The 25288-nt window shown below is 65.9% G+C and overlaps 3 protein-coding genes across 11 annotated transcripts; 2 read left to right on the plus strand and 1 right to left on the minus strand.

Annotated features, from left to right (window-relative positions):
- Positions 1–350: 350 nt before the first annotated feature.
- LOC133263447 (translocon-associated protein subunit delta-like) lies at positions 351–10009 on the plus strand. Of its 3 annotated transcripts, XM_061443204.1 has the most exons (20): positions 351–423; positions 772–823; positions 1211–1329; positions 1410–1518; positions 1600–1687; positions 1770–1857; positions 1963–2069; positions 2223–2382; positions 2468–2493; positions 3215–3350; positions 3565–3804; positions 3968–4065; positions 4182–4289; positions 4365–4434; positions 4542–4634; positions 8974–9092; positions 9172–9246; positions 9320–9409; positions 9511–9576; positions 9830–10009. In XM_061443204.1, the coding sequence occupies exons 1-20, from the start codon at positions 384–386 to the stop codon at positions 9932–9934; spliced, it is 1989 nt and encodes a 662-aa protein (XP_061299188.1). In that variant the 5' UTR covers positions 351–383; the 3' UTR covers positions 9935–10009. The 3 variants fall into 3 exon arrangements, with proteins under 3 accessions (XP_061299188.1, XP_061299189.1, XP_061299190.1); XM_061443205.1 differs by lacking the exons at positions 8974–9092; positions 9172–9246; positions 9320–9409; positions 9511–9576; positions 9830–10009 and adding an exon at positions 4941–5171; XM_061443206.1 differs by lacking the exons at positions 351–423; positions 772–823; positions 1211–1329; ... (10 more) ...; positions 4365–4434; positions 4542–4634 and adding an exon at positions 8692–8805 and having other exon boundaries at positions 9830–9992.
- Positions 5202–8275, minus strand: IDH3G (isocitrate dehydrogenase (NAD(+)) 3 non-catalytic subunit gamma). The gene is made up of 12 exons (XM_061443207.1): positions 8134–8275; positions 7698–7739; positions 7001–7098; positions 6800–6912; positions 6665–6725; positions 6453–6585; positions 6167–6300; positions 5986–6088; positions 5755–5901; positions 5554–5648; positions 5394–5454; positions 5202–5304 (listed from the first exon to the last, which is right to left on the minus strand). The coding sequence occupies exons 1-12, from the start codon at positions 8194–8196 to the stop codon at positions 5224–5226; spliced, it is 1131 nt and encodes a 376-aa protein (XP_061299191.1). The 5' UTR covers positions 8197–8275; the 3' UTR covers positions 5202–5223.
- A 1023-nt stretch (positions 10010–11032) lies between the features above and the next one.
- Positions 11033–25133, plus strand: L1CAM (L1 cell adhesion molecule). Of its 7 annotated transcripts, none has more exons than XM_061443200.1 (29): positions 11033–11141; positions 13388–13494; positions 13849–13863; positions 14009–14114; positions 14201–14388; positions 14864–14986; positions 15406–15576; positions 15983–16094; positions 16171–16355; positions 16653–16784; positions 17162–17305; positions 17981–18092; positions 18169–18335; positions 18626–18785; positions 18857–18981; positions 19224–19325; positions 19414–19611; positions 19904–19974; positions 20298–20523; positions 20657–20775; positions 20863–21097; positions 21533–21655; positions 22089–22262; positions 22621–22743; positions 22995–23159; positions 23362–23493; positions 23815–23887; positions 24106–24117; positions 24919–25133. In XM_061443200.1, the coding sequence occupies exons 1-29, from the start codon at positions 11092–11094 to the stop codon at positions 25118–25120; spliced, it is 3852 nt and encodes a 1283-aa protein (XP_061299184.1). In that variant the 5' UTR covers positions 11033–11091; the 3' UTR covers positions 25121–25133. The 7 variants fall into 7 exon arrangements, with proteins under 7 accessions (XP_061299184.1, XP_061299186.1, XP_061299179.1 ...); XM_061443195.1 differs by having other exon boundaries at positions 11057–11237; XM_061443197.1 differs by having other exon boundaries at positions 11057–11237; positions 23362–23481.
- Positions 25134–25288: the final 155 nt, after the last annotated feature.

Genomic DNA, 25288 nt, shown 5'->3' on the forward strand with positions numbered 1-25288 from the left:
GTAGGTGGAGATGGGGAAGGATTTATCCGTTGGAGCAGGCTGTCCAGGGAATGGTGGAGTCCCCGGCCCTGGAAGTGTTCACACCCCTTGTAGCCGAGGCGCTCGGTGCCGTGGGTGAGCGCTGGCCTCGGCAGTGCTGGGGCACGCTTGGATCTGGTGCCCTTAAAAGTCGTTTCCAACCCCATTGAGCCAACGGCGAGGAGACGCTGGAAATAACGAGGTACGGGCGCCAGGTCCTGCGCGGCTCCGTCTCCAGGGCGACCAGTGGGCGGGGAAAGGGGCGTGGCCTCGGGTCCGGGTGAGGCTTCCTATTGGTCAGTGGGCGGGGCCATAGTCAGCGGAGCGGGGGGCTCAGAGGCACGCGCAGAGCGGGAGAGAGCGGCATGGAGCTGCGCGGGGGGGCGGCGCCGGGCGCGAGGACCGGTGGGGGGGCGAACGGGAATCGGGGGGGTGAGGGGCAAGGTGGGATCCCGGTGGGGGGGGTGAGGGGATCGTGAGGGAGGGTTTGGGGGTGGTTATGGGGGGGGGTCGGGTCTGAGGAGGGGTCCTGAGGGGAAAGTGGAGTCTTGGCACTGCGGGGGGGTCATAGGGGGGTCATGGTGTTATTGCGGGGGGGGAAGGGGGATTCCGGCACAGGGGGCCTGCATTTGGGGGTGTCTGATGGGAGAAGGTGGCTCCTGAGGCTGCGGGGGAGGGAACTCGGGGTCATTGGGTTGGTGCTGATCTTGACACACCCCCCCATAACCCCCACCCAATCCCCCCCAGATCCAGAGAAGAGGAAAAAGAAGCGCAAAAAGGACAAGAAGCAGAAACCGGTGCCACGGTGAGGGGGGGCGGGGGGGGGGGCAGCGGGTCCCGACCCTCCCAGCCCCCTGTGACCCTCAGGGACAGCCAGCTATTGGGGGGGGGTCTCTGTGTGCCAGGGGGGAACACGGGACACACCAAAGGCCCATTGGGGGGGGGCACAATCCTGGGCCACCCCTCCCCCCACCGTGGCTATTTTTAACCCCACTGGGCCCTGAGGTCAGTTCTATTTTGGGGGGGTGATGTCCCAGGATGCCTCATTCCCCCCCTCCCCCCCCTCCCCCAGCTGCAGCGTGGGCCATTCCCCCCATTCCTACTGTGGTATCACCCTGTGCCCCCCCCCCCCAGCATGGGGGAGGTGCAGGGAGCTGGAGTTTGGGTTCCTATTGTACTCTCCCCCTTCTAGGACCCCAACCCCCTCTGAGGAAGCATCACTGGAGCCCCCCCACCCCCTGCCCCTGCTCTCTGAGGGGCTGCTGGGCTTGGATGAAGGGGAGCAAGAGGACCCCCGTGATTACTGCAAAGGTGGAGGTGCCCCATGCCTGGGGGGGTGCTTAGGCGGGCAGCACCCAAGGTGATAAACCCCCCCCCATACCCCCCCATAGGTGGGTATTACCCCGTGCGCATTGGGGACCTCTTCAATGGGCGCTATCACGTGGTGCGGAAGTTGGGGTGGGGGCACTTCTCCACCGTGTGGCTCTGCTGGGACATCCGGTGAGTGCCCAAAGGGGGGGAACCCCAAAGGGGGGGTGTTAAGGCAGGGGTCCACTCAATCCCTCTGTGTCCCCCCCCTAGGCGCAAGCGTTTTGTGGCGCTGAAGGTGGTGAAGAGCGCGCCACAGTACACGGAGACGGCACTGGATGAGATCAAGCTGCTCAAATGTGTGAGTGAGGCCGGGACCCCCAAATGGAGCCCTCAAATCCCTGCCGTGTCCATCCACCTCCCCCATTGCCCCCCCCCCCCAGGTCCGTGACTCGGACCCCAGCGACCCGAAGCGGGAGAACATTGTGCAGCTCATCGATGACTTCAAGATCTCAGGAGTCAACGGTGTCCGTATCCAGCTGGGGGGGTGTCGTGGGGTTTTGGGGGAGACATGCCAGATGTTCACCCCATGGGGGGGTCTCAGGTGGCCACATACTCCTTGACCCCCCCTCCAAGACGTGTGCATGGTGCTAGAGGTGCTGGGCCACCAGCTGCTGCGCTGGATCATCAAATCCAACTACCAGGGGCTGCCCCTGCCCTGTGTCAAGAGCATTGTGAGGCAGGTGAGGGGGTCCCACATCACCCCTTATCCCCCCCATATTACCCCCTGTGACCCTCCCCAATCCCCTTCACATCCCCCCACATCCCCAGACCCATGTGGGGACCCCAGCCTCGCCCCAGAGCCCCATGGGGACCCCCATTGTGTTGGGACGCAGGTGCTGGAGGGCTTGGACTATCTCCACACCAAGTGCAACATCATCCACACCGACATAAAGCCCGAGAACGTGCTGCTGCGGGTGGGGGAGCCCTTCGTGAGGCAGCTGGCAGCCGAGGCGGCACGATGGGCCCGTGGGGGGGGGCCACCCCAAAGCGCAGGTACCCCGAAACCCCATCCTGTGCAATGGTTTGGTCTGGGGAGACCCCTTGACACTGAAACACACCCCCCCGGTACTCTCTGCAGTGAGCTCCGCACCACAGGATGGACCCGTGAGTGTCACATATGTGTGCCCCGCGCACCCCTCACACTGCTCCTTGCGCACGCGTGTGCCCCGCGCACCCCTCACACTGCTCCTTGCGCACGCGTGTGCCCCGCGCACCCCTCACACTGCTCCTTGCGCACGCGTGTGCCCCGCGCACCCCTCACACTGCTCCTTGCGCACGCGTGTGCCCCGCGCACCCCTCACACTGCTCCTTGCGCACGCGTGTGCCCCGCGCACCCCTCACACTGCTCCTTGCGCACGCGTGTGCCCCGCGCACCCCTCACACTGCTCCTTGCGCACGCGTGTGCCCCGCGCACCCCTCACACTGCTCCTTGCGCACGCGTGTGCCCCGCGCACCCCTCACACTGCTCCTTGCGCACGCGTGTGCCCCGCGCACCCCTCACACTGCTCCTTGCGCACGCGTGTGCCCCGCGCACCCCTCACACTGCTCCTTGCGCACGCGTGTGCCCCGCGCACCCCTCACACTGCTCCTTGCGCACGCGTGTGCCCCGCGCACCCCTCACACTGCTCCTTGCGCACGCGTGTGCCCCGCGCACCCCTCACACTGCTCCTTGCGCACGCGTGTGCCCCGCGCACCCCTCACACTGCTCCTTGCGCACGCGTGTGCCCCGCGCACCCCTCACACTGCTCCTTGCGCACACGTGTGCCCCGCGCACCCCTCACACTGCTCCTTGCGCACACGTGTGCCCCGTGCATCCCCGCCCCAGGAGCGCCTCTCCCGGGCCCAGCGGCGCCGGCGGCGGCGGCAGCGGCGGCGGCAGAGCCGGCGCCTGGCTCAGTGCCTACAGGATCTGGAGCGGCTGAGGGAGACCGGAGCGTCGCCAGTGGGTGCCGGTGAGAGCGGTCAGTGCAAGCCGGCCATAGGGGGGGGTGCTGGGGGGGCAGAGCCCCATAGAATGGTTTGGGCCTCCCAGGGGAGGCGGCTTTGGCTCCCTGGGGGTGGTTTGGGGGGGTTCCATGAGGGTTTGGGGGTGCTCCATGAGGCTGTTATGGGGACCCCTCATTCCTGTTAGATTGTGGGGGGTCTCAGGGGTCTCTCTCCCACCCCCCCCCACAGAAGTCGCAACCCCGGACCACGAGGAGGGGGGGGGCAGCCCCCCCAGCGGTGCCTCCTCCTCAGGGGTGCACACGCTCCCGGCCGGTGGCTCTAGCGACGGCCTCTCGGGTGGCTCCTGCACCTCAGGAGGGCTCCTGGTCCGGCGCCCCCCCAGCCCCAGCTCTGCCTCTGACTCCCTCCTCACCCCCACATCCAGCTCCCTCATCTCGGGGGGCTCGGGGGGGCCCCCTGCACCCCTTGGTGAGTACAATGGGGTGGGGGGGTGGGAATGTGGGGGCAATTGGTGGTGCTGAGGGGTAAATGGGGGGGAGGTGGTTGTGGATATTGGGGTCTTGGGGGGCATCAGTGGGGTTCGAGGGGCTCTTGAGGTGCCCCCGCTGATGTCCCTGTTGCTACCTCGCAGGTGGGGGGCTCCTGGGGGGCCAGGAGAACCCCCTGGACCCCCGCTGCGCCCCCTGGCTGCGTGTCAAGATTGCTGACCTGGGCAACGGCTGCTGGGTGGTGAGGGGCAATGGAGGGGTATTGGGTGCCCCCATTCGTTTAGGGACACCTTGGGAAGAGCTGGGGGGGGCAACGGGTGCCCCTGTGGGTAAGGGGTGACCTGCGGCCCCCTCCAGCACCGCCACTTCACCGAGGATATCCAGACACGGCAGTATCGGGCGCTGGAGGTGCTGCTGGGGGCCGGCTATGGGCCCCCCGCTGACATCTGGAGCACTGCCTGCATGGTGAGGAGCCCTGCCCCATTGCCTGCCCCGTAGCAGGCCCCACAGCCTCTCACAGCCCCGCTTTGCCCCCCCCAGGCCTTCGAGCTGGCCACGGGGGACTACCTGTTCGAGCCCCATTCAGGGGAGAACTACAGCAGGGACGAGGGTAGGCGGGGCCTGGGGAGGGGGCGTGGCCTCGGGAAGTAGGCAGGGCCTGGGGAGGTGTGGCTGAAGGTAGTGGGCGGAGCTCCAACTGCCCCCTCTCCCCACCAGACCACATTGCCCACGTGATCGAGCTCCTGGGGGAGATCCCGCGTCACGTGGCCCTTGGGGGACGCTTCTCCCGCGAGTTCTTCAACCGGCGCGGTGAGGGGCGGGACCAAGGCGGGTGGCGGGGGCTAAAGAGGGAGGGGTGGGACCAGGGGCGGGGCTAAAGTACGTGGGCGGGTCTCAGCAGGGACTGGGGCGGGGCTAAGAGAGGAGGAGGAGCTAAGAAGGGAGAAACAGGCTTGGGGCGGAGCTAAGGCCTCGGGGACGAACTCAAGAGGGAGGAACCGTGTTAGGGGCGAGGCTTGAGGGTGTGGCCAATGGCACGGGGCGTTGCTTGGGAGCCTCATGGAGCAGGGCGAGTTATGGCGATGGCCATGGCCCTGACGCTCCGGCCCCCCCCAGGGGAGCTGCGGCACATCCGGCACCTGCGACCCTGGGGGCTGCGGGCGGTGCTGCAAGAGAAGTACGAGTGGTCCCGGGGGGCGGCCGCCGCCTTCGCCCGCTTCCTGCGGCCCATGCTGGCCTTCGAGCCGGCGCGGCGAGCAACGGCCGCCCAATGCCTGCGCCACCCCTGGCTCCGACCCTAGCCCCGCCCACAGCCCCGCCGCCAATAAACGTGCGGGAGGCAGCTCCAGGGGGGTTTATTGGGGCGTGGTCTCATCGTGTGGGTGTGGTCCTCAGCCAATCAGGCGCGGGAGAGGTGGGAGATGATGCTCTGGACAGCGCCCGAGGTTGTGCCCTGTCCCCCGATGTCGGGAGTGTGCGTCTGGGGGCGGAGCCAGGCGACGGGCGGGGCTTGGTGGTGCTGCTGCACCAATGGGAGGGCGGAGATTGGTGGGGGAGGGTGGGGCTTACCCGTGGATCGTCCAATGAGGCGAGCACGGCCTGGCGGATGGCCGTGGCGTAGCTGTGCAGCCTGAAAGCGTGTAGAGTGAGGCCACGCCCACATCAGGAAGCTACGCCCCTAAATACACCAGCCTGTAGCCACGCCCCTCGCAGTCGAAACCCCACCCACCTGAGGTGGTCCAGCATCATGCAGGCAGCGAGCAGCGCCGCCGTGGGGTTGGCGATGTTGCGGTTGGCGATGCTCTTGCCCGTGTTCCGTGTCGCCTGTGGCCAATGGGATAATGGGGGTTGAGGGGGAGACCCCCACAGGCCCCCCAGCTCCCCCCATTCATCTCCCACCAGGACCTCCCCCCGTGCCCCCATGACCCACAGTCTCGAAGACAGCGTAGTCATGCCCATAGTTGGCACCAGGGACGAGGCCAGGGCCTCCCACCAGCCCCGCACAGACGTTATTGACGATGTTCCCATAGAGGTTGGGCATCACCATCACGTCGAACTGCTGCGGGCGCGACACCAGCTGTAGGGGGGGCAGAGCAGTCAGCACTGGGGGGGGGGGGGGGCACTGGGGGCAGCACAGGGGGCAGTGGGAGCAGAGCCCTACCTGCATGGTGGTGTTGTCCACAATCATGCTCTGGAAGCTGATCTCCGGGTATTCTGCCGCTACCTCCTTGCAACACTGCAGGAAGAGCCCGTCCCCCAGCTTCCTGTGGATGGGATGGGTTCAATGGGCTCCAGAGCCCACCCCACCAATCCTTCCCCCACCCACAGCCCCACACCCGTACATGATGTTGGCCTTGTGCACGGCGGTGACGGAGCGGCGCTTGGCAGCACGGGCCAGGCCAAAGGCATAGTGAGCGATGCGGCGTGACCTCCCAGCCGTGATGATCTTGAGGCTCTCCACCACTCCGGCCACGCTCTGCATGGAGGGGGGGGCCATCAGGATGCGGTGGGGCTTCGGGGGGGGGAAAAGCCTGAGGCTAAGGGGGCTGAGGGGGCTTGGCTAGAGATGGGCATGTTCAGAGCAATGGTGGTGTGGCCATGGCAGTGTCCCCATGGGGCTGGAGTCACCTCGTGCTCCAGGCTGCTGTACTCGCCCTCGGTGTTCTCCCGCACGATGAGGATGTCGATGTCCCGGTGCCGCGTTTCCACCCCGGGCAGGCTCTGGCAGTGGATCACGTTGGCGTAAAGGTCCAGGCTGGTCCTGCCCCACCACAACACCCAGGTCAGGCTCCGTGGTTCCACCCCCCCACTGACACCCCCCTGCATCCCTCAGCATTCACCGGATGAGGTTGTTCCGGGACTTGTGGCTGGGCGGGAGGTTGTGGTTGGTCTCAATGTTGCCTGGGGAGGGGATGGAGCCGGGGGTCAGGAGGTCCCCAGAGGTGCTCGGGGGGGTGCCCAGCCCCCATACTCACCCTTGATGGCGACACCGTTGCGGCGGATGGCCATGATGGCATTGTGCACGTCGGCCTCGGGCGCTTCCGCGCCCACACGCACCTCCTCGAAGTCCACGGGCACACAGGCGTGCCTGGGGGCAGCGGTGGCTGTGACACCAGTCTCCTCCATGGGGGGGGACGGGGGGGGAGGGGGGGGACAGGAAAGCGGGGGGCACCCACCTGAAGACCTCCTTGACGTGAAGCATCAGTTCAGGGCCGATGCCATCACCTGGGATCAGAGTCACTGTGTGGCGGCCACCGTACTTGGCAGGGGGCGGCTGCAGGGACACCAGGGGGTGAGGACTCAGGTGTCCCAGTCCCCATGACCCCCTCCTCTTTATCCCCCCATCTCCCCCCAGTCCTCTGCCTGGAGAGCCCCCCCCATGCACCCCATGCATGCATACACCCCCCCCCCGTGCTTTTGGGGTCCCCCCCACCCTGTTCTGGCCATACTCACGATGCTAGGCTGCTGTGGGGCAGGCGGCCGTGGCGTGCGGGAGAAACAGGGGCAGTTAAGTCACGGTGCCAGCACACGGGGAGGGGATGAGGGGGAAACAGAGCCCCCCCGGAACACACACACAGCAACAACAACGTGCACCCCCAGCCGTGGGCCCAGAGCACCTCAGCAGGAGCCGCTCGGAGCCCCCTCAGTGACACCCCCACCCCGAAATAGGAGTCACAGCTCCTTGGTCCAGAGAGGCCAAAGGGGGGCCCCCAAACCCACCCCATCCCCAGGAGGGAATAGGGTGGGGTTGGAGGGTCTCCCCCTTCCAGCACAAGGAGGCACCCCACGGTCTCTGTGACCCCCCCCAAGTGTTAGAGGGCCCTGGGGGACCGAGAGGGAGGGAGCACGGGTCCCCCCAGACGAGGCACTTACAGGTGGGAGATGGCGCCGCTCAGCATCATGGGAAACCCAAGCCTGAGGGGGGACTGAGAGGTCACAACCGGGAGCCTGCGCCTTCCCGCAGCGACCCAGGACCCACCCCCCGGGTCAGGCACACGGCCCAACCTCCCATAGAAACATCAACCAATCAGTGCGGAACCCGCTGCCCCTACCCGCCCATTCACTGAGAGCACAGCCAATCAGCATTCAGGAGCCCGGAGAGCTCCAGTGGCAGCCAATCAGAGCCCGATCCGCTTCACAGTTACTCCCGCCAATCGTCGCCGTTGCTTCCAATCAGACCGCCGCATTCCGCCCACACATCTCCATCCGCAAACCGGCCAATCAGAGCGCAGCATCCACCCCCCCCGAGCCCCGCCGCTCGGCCGAGCCCTTCCCGCCGTGCCCCCCCTGCGTCTCCCCCCGCACTCACCGGTTGCGGCCACCGCGGGGCCAGGACCCGGAGCTGCCGCGCTGCCCGCAGCGCCGCCGCCATTGCCGATGCCGCCGCGCCGCTCTCGCGAGACCTCGGCACCGCCAAGGGACAGGGTCGGTGGCAACGCAAAATCTCGCGAGACTTCCCGCCAGCCCCGCGCGCCCTCCCTCATGCCGCCGGCAGCGCCACACAAGTCGCGGCCGCCATTTTGTGCCGGTGGCACCCAGGCTTGGAGCCGGTTCCGCGGCTGCGCTTCGAGCCCGTTTTGGGGTGAAAACCGAACAAAAACGTCCAGGAGAGGCCGGGCCCGAAGCCGGCAGCTGTTGCGATGGGAACGCGCAACGGCGCCTCTCTGCGCATGCGCCGGGGCGCGGCCTTTCCCCGCACCACATAAGTCGCAGCCCCCATTTTATCCGGTAGCCAGCGCCACCGCGCATGCGCAAAGCTCGGCACCGCGGCACTCGGGCCACGTCGCTCGCGGTGTAGGCACCCGCGAACCTCAAAGCTCGCTTCCCATTCGCTACAGGGCTCGCGGCGGCCCGCCTCCCTGCCGCTTATTGGGAGGGAGGCGGTGGCGGGCGGCGTTGATTGGTCCGCTGCTCGACCGTGAGGGGCGGGCGGTAGGCATGGCGGTGCTGGCGCTGCTGCTGCTGGCGCTCGGTGCCGCGGGTACGGGGGAAGGTCCGGGGGTACCGGAAGCCTATGGGGGGGGTCCTGGGGCCTGTGAGGGGCGGACGGGGATCCCGGGGCACTGGGACCCTATGGAGGGGTTGCGGGGGGGGGAGCCGGCGGTCCTGGTACCGGTGCTCACCGGCTCCTGGTTCTCCCCCGCCGCAGCGGAGCCGTGCCCGGAGCCCACGATCGTGCCCTCGTACTACACCACCTCGGACGCCGTCATCTCCTCCGAGAGCGTCTTCGTGGTGGAGATCTCTTTGGCCTGCAAGAACGGCGCCCAGGTGGGCCCCCCCCCCGTGTGTCTATGGAGGGGCTCCCGGTTCGTCCCCGCCTGACTCCGGTCCCGTCTCCCCCCCGCAGAACGTGGCTCTCTACGCCGATGTCAACGGGAAGCAGTTCCCCGTCACCCGCGGGCAGGATGTGGGGCGCTACCAGGTGAACCCGGGGTCCCCCATAGGGGGTTATGAGGAGGGGTCTATGGGGTTAGCGCTCACTGCACCCCCCTTAGGTGTCGTGGAGCCTGGAGCACCGCAGCGCCCAATCGGGCACCTACGAGGTGAAGTTCTTCGATGAGGAGTCCTACAGCGCCCTGCGGAAGGTGCCCCCCTCCCCGCTACGGCCCCCCCATGGAGCTGGGGGTGTGATGGGTGCCCCCAACCTGGCTCTGAACCCCTTCCCTCCCCCCTGCCCCCACTTCAGGCTCAGCGCAACAATGAGGACGTGTCCCGGGTCCGGCCCCTCTTCACTGTCAATGTGGACCATAGGGTGAGTTGGGGGGGTCCTGGGGGGGTGTCCTTGTGGATATGGGGGAATCCATGGGTGTACGGGCTGAAACTGGGGTGATTTGGGTGTGTTGGAGAGGGCTTGGGTGATCTTAAAGGGGGGATTGTGTTTTGGGGTGCCCCAGGGTGAGATTTTGGGGTGGATTTTGAGGATGGGGTTTAATGTGGCGCTGGGGGGGTAGGGTTTGGGGGGGAGGGGGGAGCAGCAGTGACACCACCCCCCTACGTTTCTATAGGGCGCATGGAATGGTCCCTGGGTGTCAACCGAGGTCGTGGCGGCCACCATCGGCCTCCTGGTTTATTACTTGGCCTTCAGCACCAAGAGCAGCATCCAGGCATAGCCCCTCCCTCAGTGCCCCCCCCCCCGGGGGTCCCACACGTCCTGGTGAGAATGGGGTGTCCCTGACATTGATCCCCCAAATGGGGCACCCCTTCAATATGGGGATGGGGCTGAACAGTGAAGAACATTGGGGTGGGGCTGGGTCTGAATACTGGAGGGGTGGAACCCACCAAGATGGGGGTGTCCTCAGCATCGGAGAGGGCCCATTGTGGAGGGGGCTGTGTTGCTGTTACGCCCCTTGAAACGGAGGGTCTTGAGGCTTCCCCCTGTGCTGAGCAATGTGAAGGGTTTGCTTCAGCCGAAGCCGCTTCCTCTTTGGCTTTGCATTGGGTTTTTAAGCACAGTTGCGAAGGCAGAGCAGGAGCACGCAAGCTCCTGGGGCTGTGGAACCACCAGGAATGAGGGGCTCCTGCAGCTGGGCACGGGACACAGGGTGGCTGTGCCTGCTCGAGCCAGCGTCACAGCGAGCTGCATGGGAAGGGCTTTAGACCCATGCCTGGGGTGAAGTCTGAATCGCTGCTGGCCCTGATCACTTTGCTCTTAAAGACCCCCCCCCAGACAGGCACAGGATGAAGACAGCAGCAGCCATCGGGAGGTGGGATTCGGCTTCCCTAGAGCCCTGTGACTACAGCAAAGGCCTGGCTTGGCCGTAAGGAGCTTTGGCTGCGCTCACAGGAGCGCCCACGGGACACGAGACATGCACCCAGCACTGGGGACGAATCCGGGTCCCCAGTTCCACAGCCCCATGGTTACTGCCCTGGGGGGTCCCCAGTGGCAGGGGGGTCCCCGCTGCTGTAACCCAATAAAGGTCTCCCTCCACCACCTCCTCCCTGTGTCTGTGATGGGGTCTGTGCCCCCCCCACCGGCGCCTGCTGTCTGATGACATCACACCCGGCTCTAGACAGGGGTGATGTCATCAGTGACATAGTGTCTGACCTCACAGGGGGTCCATACGGGGGGGGTCTCCCCATTGCACTCCTGTGTCCTCAGGGCGGGGAGGGGTTCCCATCGTTCCCCGGCTGTCACTGCCGGGAATGGGATGGGGGGGCCCTCCCTTCACGTGGGGCACCCAAGGGTGCGCCCCACCCACCACGGGGCTGGCTCAGGGTGAGGCCGCGGGGGCGGGGCCAGGCAGGGGGCGGGGCCTGCGGGCGGATTATGTCAGCCCCGCGGCAGCCGCAGCCCCGAGCTGGGAGCGGAGCGAGCAGGTACCGGGGGGGGGGAGCGGCGGCAACGGGAACAGCGACCGGGGGTGGCGGGGCGGGAGGCGCGGCTGCGGGAAGAGCCGCGGGGCCGGGGCTCAGGTAAGGGCGGATCTATAGGTGTTCCATAGGGCTGGGCTGAGGTAAATGTGGGTCTAGTGGTGTTCCATAGGGCTGGGCTGAGGTAAATGTGGGTCTATTGGTGCTCCATAGGGCTGGGCTGAGGTAAATGTGGGTCTATTGGTGCTCCATAGGGCTGGGCTGAGGTAAATGTGGGTCTAGTGGTGTTCCATAGGGCTGGGCTGAGGTAAATGTGGGTCTATTGGTGTTCCATAGGGCTGGGCTGAGGTAAATGTGGGTCTATTGGTGCTCCATAGGGCTGGGCTGAGGTAAATGTGGGTCTAGTGGTGTTCCATAGGGCTGGGCTGAGGTAAATGTGGGTCTATTGGTGCTCCATAGGGCTGGGCTGAGGTAAATGTGGGTCTATTGGTGCTCCATAGGGCTGGGCTGAGGTAAATGTGGGTCTATTGGTGCTCCATAGGGCTGGGCTGAGGTAAATGTGGGTCTGTTGGTGCTCCATAGGGCTGGGCTGAGGTAAATGTGGGTCTATTGGGTGGTTATGGGGCTCGGCTGAGGTAAATGTGGGTCTATTGGTAAATGTGGGTCTATTGGGTGTATAGGGGGCTTGGCTGAGGGAAGGGTGGATCTCTAAGGTCTGTATGGGGTTGGGCTGAGGTAAATGTGGTTCTACTGAGTGTTTATGGGGCTGGGCTCAGGAAGGGTGGATCTATAGGTGCTCCATAGGGCTGGGCTGAGGTAAATGTGGGTCTAGTGGTGCTCCATAGGGCTGGGCTGGGTAAATGTGGGTCTGTGGGGTGTGTATGGGGCTGGGCTAATGTAAATGTGGGTCTGTTGGTGCTCTATAGGGCTGGGTGAGATAAATGTGGGTCTATTGGGTGGCTATGAGGCTGGGCTAAGGTAAATGTGGGTCTACTGGGTGCATATGTGGCTGGGCTGAGGCGAATGTGGGTCTGTTGGTGGCTATGGGGCTGGGCTGAGGTGAATGTGATCTATAGTGTCTTCATGTGCCTGGGATTGAAACAAACACAGTCCTATAGAGCATCTGGGGGGTCAGAACTGAGGCAAAAGCAGTTCTGTAGGAATGCTATAGGTCCAGATGGAAATAAAGGTGGATCTATAGGGTGTCTGTGGGCCTGGGCTGGGGTACAGATGGCTCTATCAGGTGTCTATGTCGCTGGGTTGGGATACAGGTGGCTCTATAGGGTATCTGTGGGGCTGGGCTGGGTACAGATGGGTCTATAGGGTGTTTATAGGGCTGGGCTGGGGCTGGGCTGAGGCAACGGGTTGTGCATGAGACCATGGGGTCCCTATAGGGCTGGACTGGGGGCTCTGTGAGATCCCTATGGGGCTGAGGGGGCTCGATAGGGTCTCTCTGCCATCTCCATGGGGCTGGGTGCGCTCTATAGGGTCTCTGTGCCATCCCTATAGGGGTGGGTGGGGGCTGTGGGGTCTCTGTGGGGCTGGGTGCGCTCTGTAGGGTCTCTGTGCCCTCCCTGTAGGGGTGGGTGGGTGCTGTGGGGTCTCTATGGGGTCCCGGCCCGCATCCAACAGATGGGTGGGGCCGGTGGGGGGGGGAGCACACACTCGATGGAACCGCCCCTGTCTCGTCCCCCCCCGGGGCGGTGTCCGGACACCGGGGGGGGTCTGGGGGTATCCGGTTCCCTTCCCCCCCCCCCCCCGGTGATTTCCCTACAGGTGCCGCCGCCCCTCCCCCCACCTGCAGCTCCCGCGGCCGCGGGGGGGGAGGGGCAGCTCGGGTGGGGGGGGGAGGGGAAGGGGGGGCACCTCTCCCCCCACCCCCCGAAGGAATTCGGGGTCAACAACGGCGCCTTGTTCCCGCCGGGGCCGCCCCCGTTTCCGCCCGGGGGGGGGTGCTGGGAAGAGCCGGGCGGGGCGGCTCTGTCCGCGGTGCTGAGGCGAGGGGAAGGGGGGGGCAGCAAAGAGGGGGGGTCTCGGGGGGGGGGGGGTGTCGTGCGGGTCCCGAGCCAAGGTGACAGGTTCCTCATCAGCCGTTGTCATGGCAACGGGCGCATCCGGGGGGGGGGATGGGGAGGGGAGGCGGTGGCCGCTACACAATGGAGATGGGGAGGGTGGGCTCCTGGTGTTGCCCCCCCCATACACAAACACACACACCCCCGTGTGTTCTGTCCCGTCGTGTCCCCCCCCCCCAGGCTGCCGCCCGCCCCGGCCATGGCGCTGCCCCGGGGCTTCAGCCTCATCCTGCTCCTGCTGCCGGTGCTGGGGGGGCCTGGAGCCACCATCACCATTCCCCAGGAGTGTGAGTGGCACGAGGACCCCCCCTCCTTGCACGAGGACCCCTCCTTGCGCGCTCACCCCTTGGCATAAGGACCCCTCGCACGAGTGAACCCCGCGCCTTTGCACGAGGACCCCTCCTCGCACACTTGCCCCCTTCTTGAGCACGAGGACCCCCCCTGCACGAGGACCTCCCCCCTGCACGAGGCCTGCCCGCACCTTTGCACGAGGACCCTTCTTTTGCACGCTCTTTGCCCCCCACCCCATCTCGGCTGCTCACGAGGGCTCACAAGGGCCCTGCATGCCTGGAGGGGGGGCGTGCCCCCCCTCGCTCACTGCTGTGTTTCTTCCCCCCTCCCTGCCCCCCCGGATGGTGCAGACGGGCAGCACGACTGTGAGTCGGGGGGGGGGGGGGGGGCTCTGGTGTCGCTGGGTGGGGGGCTTGGGGAAGGCTCCCTGAGGTCCCCGTGGGGTCCTTGCCTCTGCTGGGGGGAGTCCCCATGGGGTATCCCCACCCCACTGACATCCCCCCCCCGCAGTCCTGCAGCCCCCCGAGCTGACGGAGCAGCCCCCGGAGCAGCTCGTTGTGTTCCCCAGCGATGATGTGGTGCTCAAGTGCGCGGCCACCGGCAACCCCCCGGTCCAGTGAGTGTGGTTCCACCCGCACATCCCTCCCCATCGCCCCACCGGTGCCCCCCCCGCGGCCCCCGGTAACGGAGCCGGGCCTGCAGGTACCGCTGGACGCGGGAGGACGAACCCTTCGTGCCCGAGGAACACCCCGGGGTGTCGCTGGCGCCGGGCTCCGGGACGCTGCTCATCAACGCCAGCCTGGCCGGGCGCCTGCAGGGCCGGTACCGCTGCGCTGCCACCAACGCTCTGGGCACGGCGCTGTCCACCGAGAGCCGCGTCATCGCCGAGAGTGAGAGCGGGGCCCCGTCACCCACCTGGGCTGATCCCAGTGCCCCAGCACCCACCGAGCTGATCCCAGTGTTCCAGCACCCACCGAGCTGATTCCAGTGCCCCCAGCACCCACCGAGCTGATCCCAGTGCCCCCCAGCATCTAAACCTGCACCCAGTGACCCAAAACCTGCCATGAGGTCCCCTAAAGCCCCTCTGAATCCCCCATAATCGGCTCTGGGGTTCCCTAGATCCACCCAGGGTGCCCCAGAGCCTTGTGAGGGTCCCCTAAACCCTCTCAGAGCCCCTGAGGGTCCCCAGAATCCCCCTATGAGCCCCCAGTTCCCACCGGGTCAGCATAAAGCCACCGCACCCCCATTTCCTCTCATGAGCCCTCACTGGAGGTCCCTGGTTTGGGGGGACACATGGGGTCTCTGGCTGGTTTTGGGGGGTCCCTGCCTGGTTTGGGCCCACTGCCAAGCCATTGTGGTCCCCAGACACGCCGCAGTGGCCCAAGGAGAAGGTGCTGCCGGTGGAGGTGGAGGAGGGGGACCCCGTGGTGCTGCCCTGTGACCCCCCCAAGAGCGCTGTGCCCCCCAAGATCTACTGGCTCAACAGCCGTGAGCAATGGGCAGGACTGGGGGGAGGGGGGTGGCTCCTCCTTCACCCCTTATCCCCTCACCTCACTGCACCAGTATACTGCCCCTATGCACCCCATTGAACCCACTGAACCCCATGGGACCCCCTGCACCCCACTACCCCCTCTCTCATCCCCATCAGACCCTCTGATCACCCTGTACCCCCTTAACCCCTTGGCACCCCCACTACACACCACTGAACCCTCCAATCCCATGGGACCCCCCTGCATCCCTTAACCCTTCTGCCACCCCATAGCACCCCATATCACCCCTTGGGTCCTGATGCCCCTTTACCCCCTCATCACACTCCATCATATCCCAATGTTCTGCTGCACCCCACACCCCAATGTCCCGGTTCTCCCCTGGTGTCGGGGCCCCCCTGACCCCCGCTGTCCCTGCAGGCATCGTGCACATCGCGCAGGATGCACGGGTCAGCATGGGCCAGGACGGGTTCCTGTACTTCGCCAACGCGCTGGTGCGGGACAGTCACCCTGACTACATCTGCCATGCACACTACCTCGGCCCCCGCACCATCATCCAGAAGGAGCCCCTCGACCTCCGCGTTGCCCCCAGTATGTGGGGGGGCCCCAGAGACCCCCAAAGACCCTTTACCCCCCCTCCAAGTCTCTTCTTCACCTTAACCCCCACTCCTGAAACCCCACTGCAGCCCTGCAGCATCCACACAATTGCCCTGTGTTTTCCCACACACACTTTGAGATCAATCAACACCCCTGGTTTGGGGTCCCCCCAAAAGCCCACTGTGAAGGGGTCTTTGTGAGTATGGGAGGAACTCAGGGTGTCTCTTGGTGAATGGGGGACCCTTGCGACAAGTCTTCGAGCTCATAATGGGGAGGTTCTAAGTGTATGGAGGATGCCTGCAGCATAGGGGGGTCTTTAGGAGTACAGGAGAGCACTAATGCCTTGGGGAGGGGTCTCTGGGGCTGCCTCCCCACCACTAACCCCTTCCTCCCCCCTCAGGTAACATGGTGCAGTTCCGCCGTCCCCGGCTCGTGGTGCCGCGGGACCCGCAGCCGTCCCACATCGCCCTGCGGGGGGGGACGCTGGTGCTGGAGTGCATTGCCGAGGGGCTGTGAGTCTGGGGGGGTTTGGGGTGTCGGGGAATGCTAAGGGGGTCCCTGTCCCGTCTCTGACGCGGGGACCCCCAGCCCCACGCCGTCGGTGCGGTGGCAGCGGCTGAACGGGCCCCTCCCGCTGGGCCGGGTCTCGCTCGAGAACTTCAACAAGACCCTGCGGCTGCGGGATGTGGAGGAGGCGGACGACGGCGAGTACGAGTGCGTGGCCGAGAACAGCCAGGGCCAGGCGCGGCGCAGCCACCTCGTCACCGTGGAGGGTACGGGGGGCGCTGGGAGCTGCTGGGGTGGGAGGTGGGGGGCACTGAGAAGTAAGCAGAAACACTGGGAACTGTTGGGAGCCACTGTGGGGTGTGCTGGGGGTAGTGGGAGACACCAGCATGGGAACTGGGGGCACTGAGAGGCACGGGGGGGTGTATGGGGGGTAATGAGGGCCACCAGCATGGGAACTGGGAGGCACTAGGGGGTGGGGGGGGGTAATGGGTGCCACCAGCATGGGAACTGGGAGGCACTGGGGGGTGTGTGGTGGTCCCTGACGTCCCCCCTTACCCCCACAGCGGCCCCATACTGGGTGCGGCGGCCACAGAGCGGCTTGTTCGGGCCGGGGGAGGCAGCGCGCTTGGACTGTGCTGTGCAGGGCAAGCCCCGGCCCCTCCTCTCCTGGCGCATCAACGGCGTCCCCATCGACGGTATGGGGGGGGGGGGCTGGGGGTTATTGGGGGGTCGGGGTCCTTCTGGGGCTCTCTGGAAGGGATTAATGCGTGGGGGGTGGCGTGGGTATCCCTAGGGAGGCAGTGAGGGGGTCCTCAAGGAATATGGGGTTGTCCCTGGGGGTGGGGTAGAGGGGGAGGTTGTGAGGGGATCCGCGGGGGTGGGGGAGAGTCCTCATCATCAGGGAGGTGGGGGGCGGTCCTTGAGCAATGTGGGGGGATCCCCGGCGGTGGCGAGGTCCCTGGGAGGTAGTGGGATATGAGGGGGGGGGTGGGTGTCCCAGGGGTGGTGGGGGGTCCCAGGGGCTGTGTGGGGGTCCCGGGACCCTGTGGGGCTCCTCACTGCGCCGTTGCAGAGGTGCCGGGCTCTGCTCGCCGTGTGGTGCGGGACGGGGCGCTGGTGCTGTCGCGACTGGAGCCCAATGACACGATGGTGGCCCAGTGCGAGGCCCACAACAGCCACGGCCACCTCTTGGCCAACGCCTTTGTCTACGTCATAGGTGCGTGAGGGGTGTTTTGGGGGGGGGTGTAGTGACATGGGGAGTGTCCCGGTGGCCGGAACCCTCCCCAGCCCTCCCCCAGCCAGGGGGTTCCCCCGGGTACCCCCATCCCTGCAGCAACAGGCTGGCCCTGGCAGCTGTCACCATGGCAACGGCATCCCCCTCCACCGCATCCTCCCTGGCACTGGTCCCTGTGGTGATGGCATTGCCTTGGCAACCACATCCCTGTGTGATGGTGTTCCCCGGCCACAGACGGGGGTCCCCCAGCAACCAAATCCCCTCCCCTCCCCGGCAACCACATCCTCACCCCAGCAACCATCTCCACGGCAACCGTGTCCCCCCCTAGCAACCAGCTAGTTATCAGCAAGGGGTTGCTGGTAACCCCTTAGCAACCAGCCCCATGGTAACTGCCGTTCCCCCCAGCCATTACCATAGCAACAGGTCCCTCACCTGGCCATCACCATGGCAACACAGCCTGGAGATGGTTACTATGGCAACCTGCTCCATCAATCACTGCTCCTATGGCAACCCTGCAGTGATGGACCCCTCTATGGGGTACCTGTTGCTATGGTGATGGATGGGGCTGCCTTGAAGCTGTGGGAGGTTTGGAGGGGGATTTGGAGGTCTGGGGGGGGGTCCCACCTCCACATTCCCATCCCTGCCTCCCTCCCCCAGAGCTGCCGGTGAAGATCCTGACAGCGGATGACACCCCGTACGCGGTGGTGGAGAACCGGACAGTGTTCCTGCACTGCCGAACCTTCGGGGCCCCTGCACCCACCGTGGAGTGGTGAGACCCCTCCCCACCCCCCCAAACCCCCTCCAGACCCCCTAAAGCCCCCCTCAATTCTTTTCCCCCACCTAAGGCTGACACCAGGGCTGGAGCCAGCGCTGCAGGATGACCGGGCCTTTGTGTTCACCAATGGGACCCTGCGCCTGGGCCCAGTGGTGCGGGGGGATGCTGGTACCTTCACCTGCAAGGCCCACAATGCGCACAGCAACGACAGTGTCAGTGCCCACCTCGATGTTAGAGGTACCCGCACCCCTCCGGGACCCCCAAATCCTTCCTGGGTTCCACCAGGGGCTGCTTAGACCCCCTGAGCCCTCCTGAGGCTCCTACGTCCTTCCTAGGACACCCCGCCCCCCAGCCCCTTTAGGCCTCACAAATCCTTTCCATGGTCCCCCAGCACCAGCCAGGTCTCTTCTGGGATCCCCAAGAGCCTCATAGAGCCCCCCAGACCATATCTGGGGTCTCCAAGAGTCTCATAAACACCCCAAACCCTTCCTGCCCCTTACCTGTTAACCCTTTCCCTCCCGTGTCAGTGGCGACACGCATCGAGGTCCCCCCCCAGAGCATGACGGCGAAGAAGGGACAGACGGTGACCTTCCGCTGCAGTGCCACCTTCGACCCGGGGCTGTCACCGCGGGGGCTTGTGTGGTACCGGGATGGGCAGCGCCTCCAGGACACAGCCGATAGTGACAAGTGAGGACACAGGGGGGCTTGGGGGGTCTCGGGGGGGTCCCCAATGGTGGCTGATGGGGGCGGCCCTGCAGGTATGTGCTGAGTGGGGACACGCTGACAGTGACCATGGTGGATTACGTGGACCAGGGAACGTTCCGGTGCCGCGCCTGGACCGAGCTGGATGCAGTCGAGGCCGAGGCACAGCTCCGGGTTGTGGGTGAGAAGCACCTGCACTGGGGGGGAGACGGATTATGGGGGGGCCCCCAAAACTCCATAAACCTGCAAAACCCCAAAACCTCCCGTTTTACCCATGATACCCCCTGGTTCTGCCCATGGTGCCATCCACATCCTGCCCCTGGTACCCCCCCCCCCCGTTCTGCCTCTGGAACCTCTCAGTTCTGCCCACGGTCCTGACATGATTCTGCCCCAGTCACCCCCAGTAACCCCAGTTCCCCCTAGGCCGGCCGGGCCCTGTGCGGGACCTGCAGGTGCTGGAGGTTGACGAGCGCCAGGTCCGGCTGAGCTGGACCCCGGGGGATGACAACAACAGCCCCGTGGAGAGTAAGAGGGGGTTCTTGGGGGGGTCCTGAATGGGCTGGGGGGGTTGGGGGCTCAGGAGCCCCCCTCAACCCCCCGTGACCCCCCCCAGAGTTCGTGGTGGAGGAGAAGGAGGAGCTGTTCGGTGCCAGGCGCTTCGTGGAGCGGGTGACAGTGCCGGGGGGGCAGCCCTGGGCCCAGCTCACGCTCTCCCCCTATGGCCAGTATCGCTTCCGTGTGCTGGCTGCCAACGCCTACGGACGCGGGGAGCCTAGTGTCCCCAGTGAGCCCATCACCACCGCCCCCGCGGGTGAGTGACCTCCCCCAAGCCCCAAACACCCCCACCCAGCACCCCAAACCCCCCATCTGCACCACAGCCCCCGCCCACGGGTGGGTGACCCCCAGACCTCTTTCCCCCCACCAACATTCCTGGGGAGCATGAGTCCCCCCCAAGGGACCCCACCCCCCCCCAGGGGCACCCAAAACCCTTCCCTATACCTCTATATCATCCCCCAGTGGGTATTGACCACCCAAAGCAGGTGGGCGGCGGAGAAAGGGTTTTTGGGGGGGTCTCTGAGCTTCCCCCCCCCCGCCCCCCTCAGCCCCTGAGCGCAACCCCGGGGGGGTGAAAGGTGAAGGGAATGAGACCAGCAACATGATCATCACTTGGCAGGTACCGGGGGGGAGGGCAGGGTTTTGGGGTCCCAGTGGAGTTTTGGGGGGTCTGGGGCAGGTTTGGGGGGTCTCTGGCAGATTTGGGGGTCTCCCATTGGTTTGCGGCAGGTTGGAGGGGGCTAGTGGGATTTGGGGGGGTTACCATTTCCTTGGGGCAGGTTTGGGGGGGGGTCACATTGGCTTGGGCAGGTTTGGGGGTTCAGGGGGGTGTTTGGGGTACGGGGGTTGTTTGGGGGTATTTGGGGTGCAGGGGGTATTGGGGCGGGGGAGGGTTGGGGGTATTTGGGGTGCGGGGAGGGGGCGCTGAGGCCGTGCCCGCAGCCGCTGGCGCCGGGGGACTGGAACGCGGCCGAGGTGCGGTACCGGGTGCAGTGGCGCCCCCTGGAGCCGGACGGGGGCCGGTGGCACGAGGAGACGGTGCCGGGCCCCCCCGTGGTGGTCGCGGGCACCCCCACGTTCAGCCCCTACGAGATCCGGGTGCAGGCGCTCAACGACTTCGGGAAGGGCCCCGAGCCCGCCGTTACCATCGGCTACTCGGGGGAGGACCGTGAGTGGGGGCCCCCCAACACCCCAATGGGTGCATTTTGGGACACCCCTCTGGGAATAGCCCCTATGGGGGGGGTCCTAGTGGTGTGTGTCTCCCCCTTGATGTGTTTGTGACTGCTCCCCCCCCCCCCAAGTGCCGTTGGTGTACCCCGAAAACGTGGGGGTCGAAATCCTGAACAGCACCAGCGTGCGGGTGCGCTGGAGCCTGACGGTGCCCGCCCTCGACCTGCGCGGCCACCTCCGAGGCTTCCGGGTGAGGTGGTGCTGGGGCTCAGTTTATGGGTGCTGGGGGGTGCTTTGGGGGGGTCCCCATTACCTGATGTCTGTGTCCCCCCCATAGGTGCTGTACTGGCACGAGGGCTGGGTGGGGGAGCGCGCTCGGCGCCAGGTCCCCCCCGCGCCCCCCGGAGCCGCCTCCCCCCCTCCGCGGGTGCTGGCGGTGCCGGGTGAGGCCCGCGGGGTGCTGCTGGGGGGGCTGCGGCCCTGGAGCCGGTACCGGCTGCGGGTCCTGGTGTTCAACGGTCGCGGCGACGGCCCCCCCAGCGACGAGATACACTTCGACACCCCCGAGGGCGGTGAGAGCCCCCCCCGTGATGGGAGTTGCCCCATGGGACCCCCCAAGCGCCCTATGGGACCCCCCGGAGCCCCCCCAGAGTGCCCATGAGAGGCTCCAAGTGCATCCCCGGGACCCCCAGTCTTGCCCAGGGACCCCAAATCCCTCCTTGGGGCCCCTAAGTCCATTCTGGAGACCCCCAACCCTGCCTGGGGACCCCCATATAGTCCAGGGGACCCTTAGCTCTATCTTGGGAAACCCCAACCCTGCCTGGGGACCCCCAAATACCCCAGGGGACCCCTAGCTCCATCCTGGGACCCCTCAACCCTGCCTGGTGCCCCCCAAATACCGCAGAGCCCCCCTCTCCCCATCTGGGCTCCCCGCTGTCCCAGGGCTCTTCCACTCTCCCTGCCGCGGGGGGGGAGGGGGGGGTGTCCCTGACGCTGCCGCCCCCCAGTGCCGGGTCCCCCCGAGGAGCTGCACGTGGAGCGGATGAACGAGACCACCCTCGCCCTGGAGTGGAAGCGGCCGCGGCACCCGAACGGCGTCTTGACGGGGTTCCGGCTGCAGTACCGGCCTGGTGCGCTGGGGGCACTGGGATGGGGCGCTGGGGAAACGAGGAGCACCCGCTGAGACTGGCCTCTGGGTGCAATGGGATGATCTGGGAGACCGGGAGCACGGGGATGGGGATCTGGGAGCACTGGGATGGGGATTTGTGAGACCGGGAGCACGGGGATGGGGATCTGGGAGCACTGGGATGGGGATCTGGGAGACCGGGAGCAGTGGGATGGGGATCTGGGAGACCGGGAGCACTGGGAGTACTGGGATGGGGATCTGGGAGACCGGGAGCACTGGGAGTACTGGGATGGGGATCTGGGAGACCGGGAGCACTGGGATGGGGATCTGGGAGCACTGGGATGGGGATCTGGGAGCACTGGGGGTCCCGGGGGCGGATCCCGGGTCCGGTGTGCGCTGATTCCGCGCCCCCCCCCCCCCCCCCCCCCCCCCCGCAGAGAACCATTCTGAGGAGGAGCCACCGGAGGAGCTCTCGTTCCCCGCCGGGACCCTCAACACGACCCTGGGCCGGCTCCAGCCCCACGCCCGGTACCGCCTGGCCCTGCGCGCCCTCAGCCGGGTCGGGCCCGGCGCCCCCGTGCTGCGCATCGGCAGCCTCCGGCCCGAGCCCGGTGCGTGCCCCGGTACCGCGTGGGACTGGGGGGGGGGGGGGCGGTGCCGCGGGGGGGGAGCTCGAAACTGCCTTGAAACCACGACGGGCTCCATGAGACCCCTGCAGGGGGACCCCAAAACCACCATGGAGGGGCCTGGAAATGCCCCCTTGAGATCTCCCCCCCCTAACTCCCCCCATGACCTCAATAAACTCCAATGGACTCCATCACCCACCAGTCCCTCCTCAAATGGATCCTAAAGAAATCCATCTCCCCCCATGATCATCTGTGGAGAGCCCAAAATGCCAAGGCAGGGGTGATATGGGGGGGGGGCTCTGTTCCTGGGGACACCCCCCTATTTGAACACCCCCCTCTGCAGTGCTGCCGGTGCTGGGGAGCGTGGTGGTGGGAGAGGTGGGCGAGGACTTCACGGTGCTGCACTGGACCCTCGCCCACCCCCAGGCTGACATCGAGTTCAAGGTCCAGTACATGAGCAAAACCAGTAAGAGAGCCCCACTGGGATGGGGGGGGGGTGTGTGTGTGTGTGTGTGGAAATGGAGTTTGGGGTTGGCCCCTGTGGCACTTGAGGGACTACCTGCAAGTAAGGAGAGGAATGGGGGGGGGGGGTCCATTGGGTGATGGGGAAAGAGGTGGGATGTGGGCAATGTACCCGCATGAGCACTGGGGGTGCCCATGGGTACGTTATGGGGGGGGTGTTTCACTGAGTCCTCCCTCTCCCCCCCCCCCCCCCAGCGGAGGGGTCCTGGCACGACTCCGGCTCCGTCAACTCCTCGCTGGGGCTGTTCCGGCTGCGGGACCTGAGCCCGGGCACCTCGTACCGGGTGCAGTTCGTGGGGCGCAACCACTCGGGGCACCACATCCCCTTCTGGGAGAGCGAGGTGCAGACCAACGGCACCCGTGAGTGAACCCCCCGCACCCCCAAAGTGCTGCGGGAGGGAGGGGGACCCCAAACCCGCCAGTTCATGCCTTGAAATGGCGTTTTCCTGCCCCAAACCCGCCTTTCCCCCCCACCAAACCACCTCTTCCCCTGGAGCATCCCTCAAACTGCTCGTGGGGGTTCCCCAAACCCCCTTCTCACCCCCCCCCGTGCTCTCCCCAGTGCTGCCCCGTCCCGCGAGCGGCTTTGCCACCGAGGGCTGGTTCATCGGCTTCGTGAGTGCTGTGGTGCTGCTGCTGCTGCTGCTCCTCATCCTCTGCTTCATCAAGCGCAGCAAGGGGGGCAAGTATTCGGGTGAGCCCAGAGCCCCCCCGGGGTCCCCCGGACCCCCCCCCCCGGGCCCCCCCGGGCCCCCCCGGGCCCTCATCACCCGGGTACAGGCCTTGAGGCAATTGTGTGGTCCTTGAGGTTATGGGGGGCCACAAAGTGATTGAGGGGGACTCAGGTGACAGGGGGGTCTTCAGGAGATGGAGGTGTCTTTGTGGGGGGAATGGCTGCTCCTTGGGGGGTGTGTGGGGTACCCACAGCTGCAGGGAGGCTGGGGGGTGGTCCCCACAGCATTGGGGGATGACAACTCTGGGGGTGCTGCCCCCCCAAGCGTGCTGTGCCCCCCAGTGAAGGACAAGGAGGACACACAGGCAGACTCGGAGGCCCGGCCCATGAAGGACGAGACCTTTGGGGAGTACAGGTGGGTGGGGGGCTAATGGGGGGGTATTTAATGGGGGGCGAGTGTGGGGGGGCTGGGTTTGTCATGAGGGGGCAGAGCTTCTGGGCACCTGTTGCTTCCCCTTCCCTTCATTAATTGCCCCCCCTAATTGCTCGCCCCCCTGTTAATTAATTGCCCCCACCCAATGCTTTTGCCCCCGGCTGCTCTGTCTCTCCCCACTGCCACTGGGGCTCATGCAGGTCCTTGGAGAGGTAAGGGGGGGGTGGGAATGGGGCAGGGGGGTCACAGCACCCCTGGGGAGTGCTGTGGGGGGACCTTTTGCGAGGGGGATCTTGATGTGTGTGTACCCCCTTGCAGCAGCCACCTGCATGTCCCAGTGCCCCCCATCCCACCCTGAGTCCACAGCATGGGAGGGGGCCAGTGGGGTGGTGGTGGTGGGATGGGGTGCCAATGGGGGTGTAATGGGTGTCAGTCAGTGCAAATGGGGTATTAGTGGCTATCAGTGGGTATCACTGGGTATCAGTGGGTATCACTGGGTACCAGTGGGTGTCAATGGGTATCAATGGGGTGTCACTGGGTGTTGATGGGGTGTCACTGGGGTATCACTAGGTATCAATGGGTCTCAATGGGATATCAATGGGTATCACTGGGTGTCAGTGGGGTATCACTAGGTATCAGTGAGTCTCAATGGGTGCCAATGGGGGTCACTGGCTATCAGTGGGTGTCAGTGGGTATCAATGGGTGTCACTGGGTATCACTGGGCATCAATGGGTGTCAATGGGGTGTCAATGGGTATCAAGGGGTGTCGATGGGGTGCCAATGGGTGTTACTGGGTGTCAGTGGTGTCAGTGGGGTATCAGTGGATATCAGTGGGTGTAAGTGGGTATCAGTGGGTATCAATGGGTATCAATGGATGTCACTGTTTTGTCAATGGGGTATCAATGGGTGCCACTGGGTATCAGTGGGTACCAATTGGTGTCAATGAATGGATGTCACTGGGTGTCAGTGGGTATCACTGGGTACCAATGGGTGTCGCTGGGTGCCGCGGGCAGTGACGGCGAGGAGAAGGCGTCGCGCAGCTCGGGGCGGTCGCTGGGCGCGGCGGGCGCGGCGCTGGGCAGTGACGACAGCCTGGCGGGCTACGGCGGCAGCGCGGACGTGCAGTTCAACGAGGACGGCTCCTTCATCGGGCAGTACAGCGGCACCCGCGGCTCCGGGCCCGCCAGCCCCGGCGCCGCCGCGCCCCTCGACTAGGGGGGACCCCTGGGATGGGGCCCCCCCGTGGCGTTGGGGAGCACCCATTGCATTGGGGACCTCCTAATGGCATTGGGGGACACCCATTGCACTGGGGGCCCCACCCCCCTGCACTGCGGGAGTCCCCCCATGACACTGGGGGGTTCCCATGGTGCTGGGGACCCCACA

This window comes from Pezoporus flaviventris, unplaced genomic scaffold (assembly GCF_033815535.1).
Source record: "Pezoporus flaviventris isolate CSIRO_AGI_PZ_B2104156 unplaced genomic scaffold, CSIRO_AGI_Pfla_v1 ptg000320l, whole genome shotgun sequence".
Lineage (NCBI taxonomy): Eukaryota > Metazoa > Chordata > Aves > Psittaciformes > Psittacidae > Pezoporus > Pezoporus flaviventris.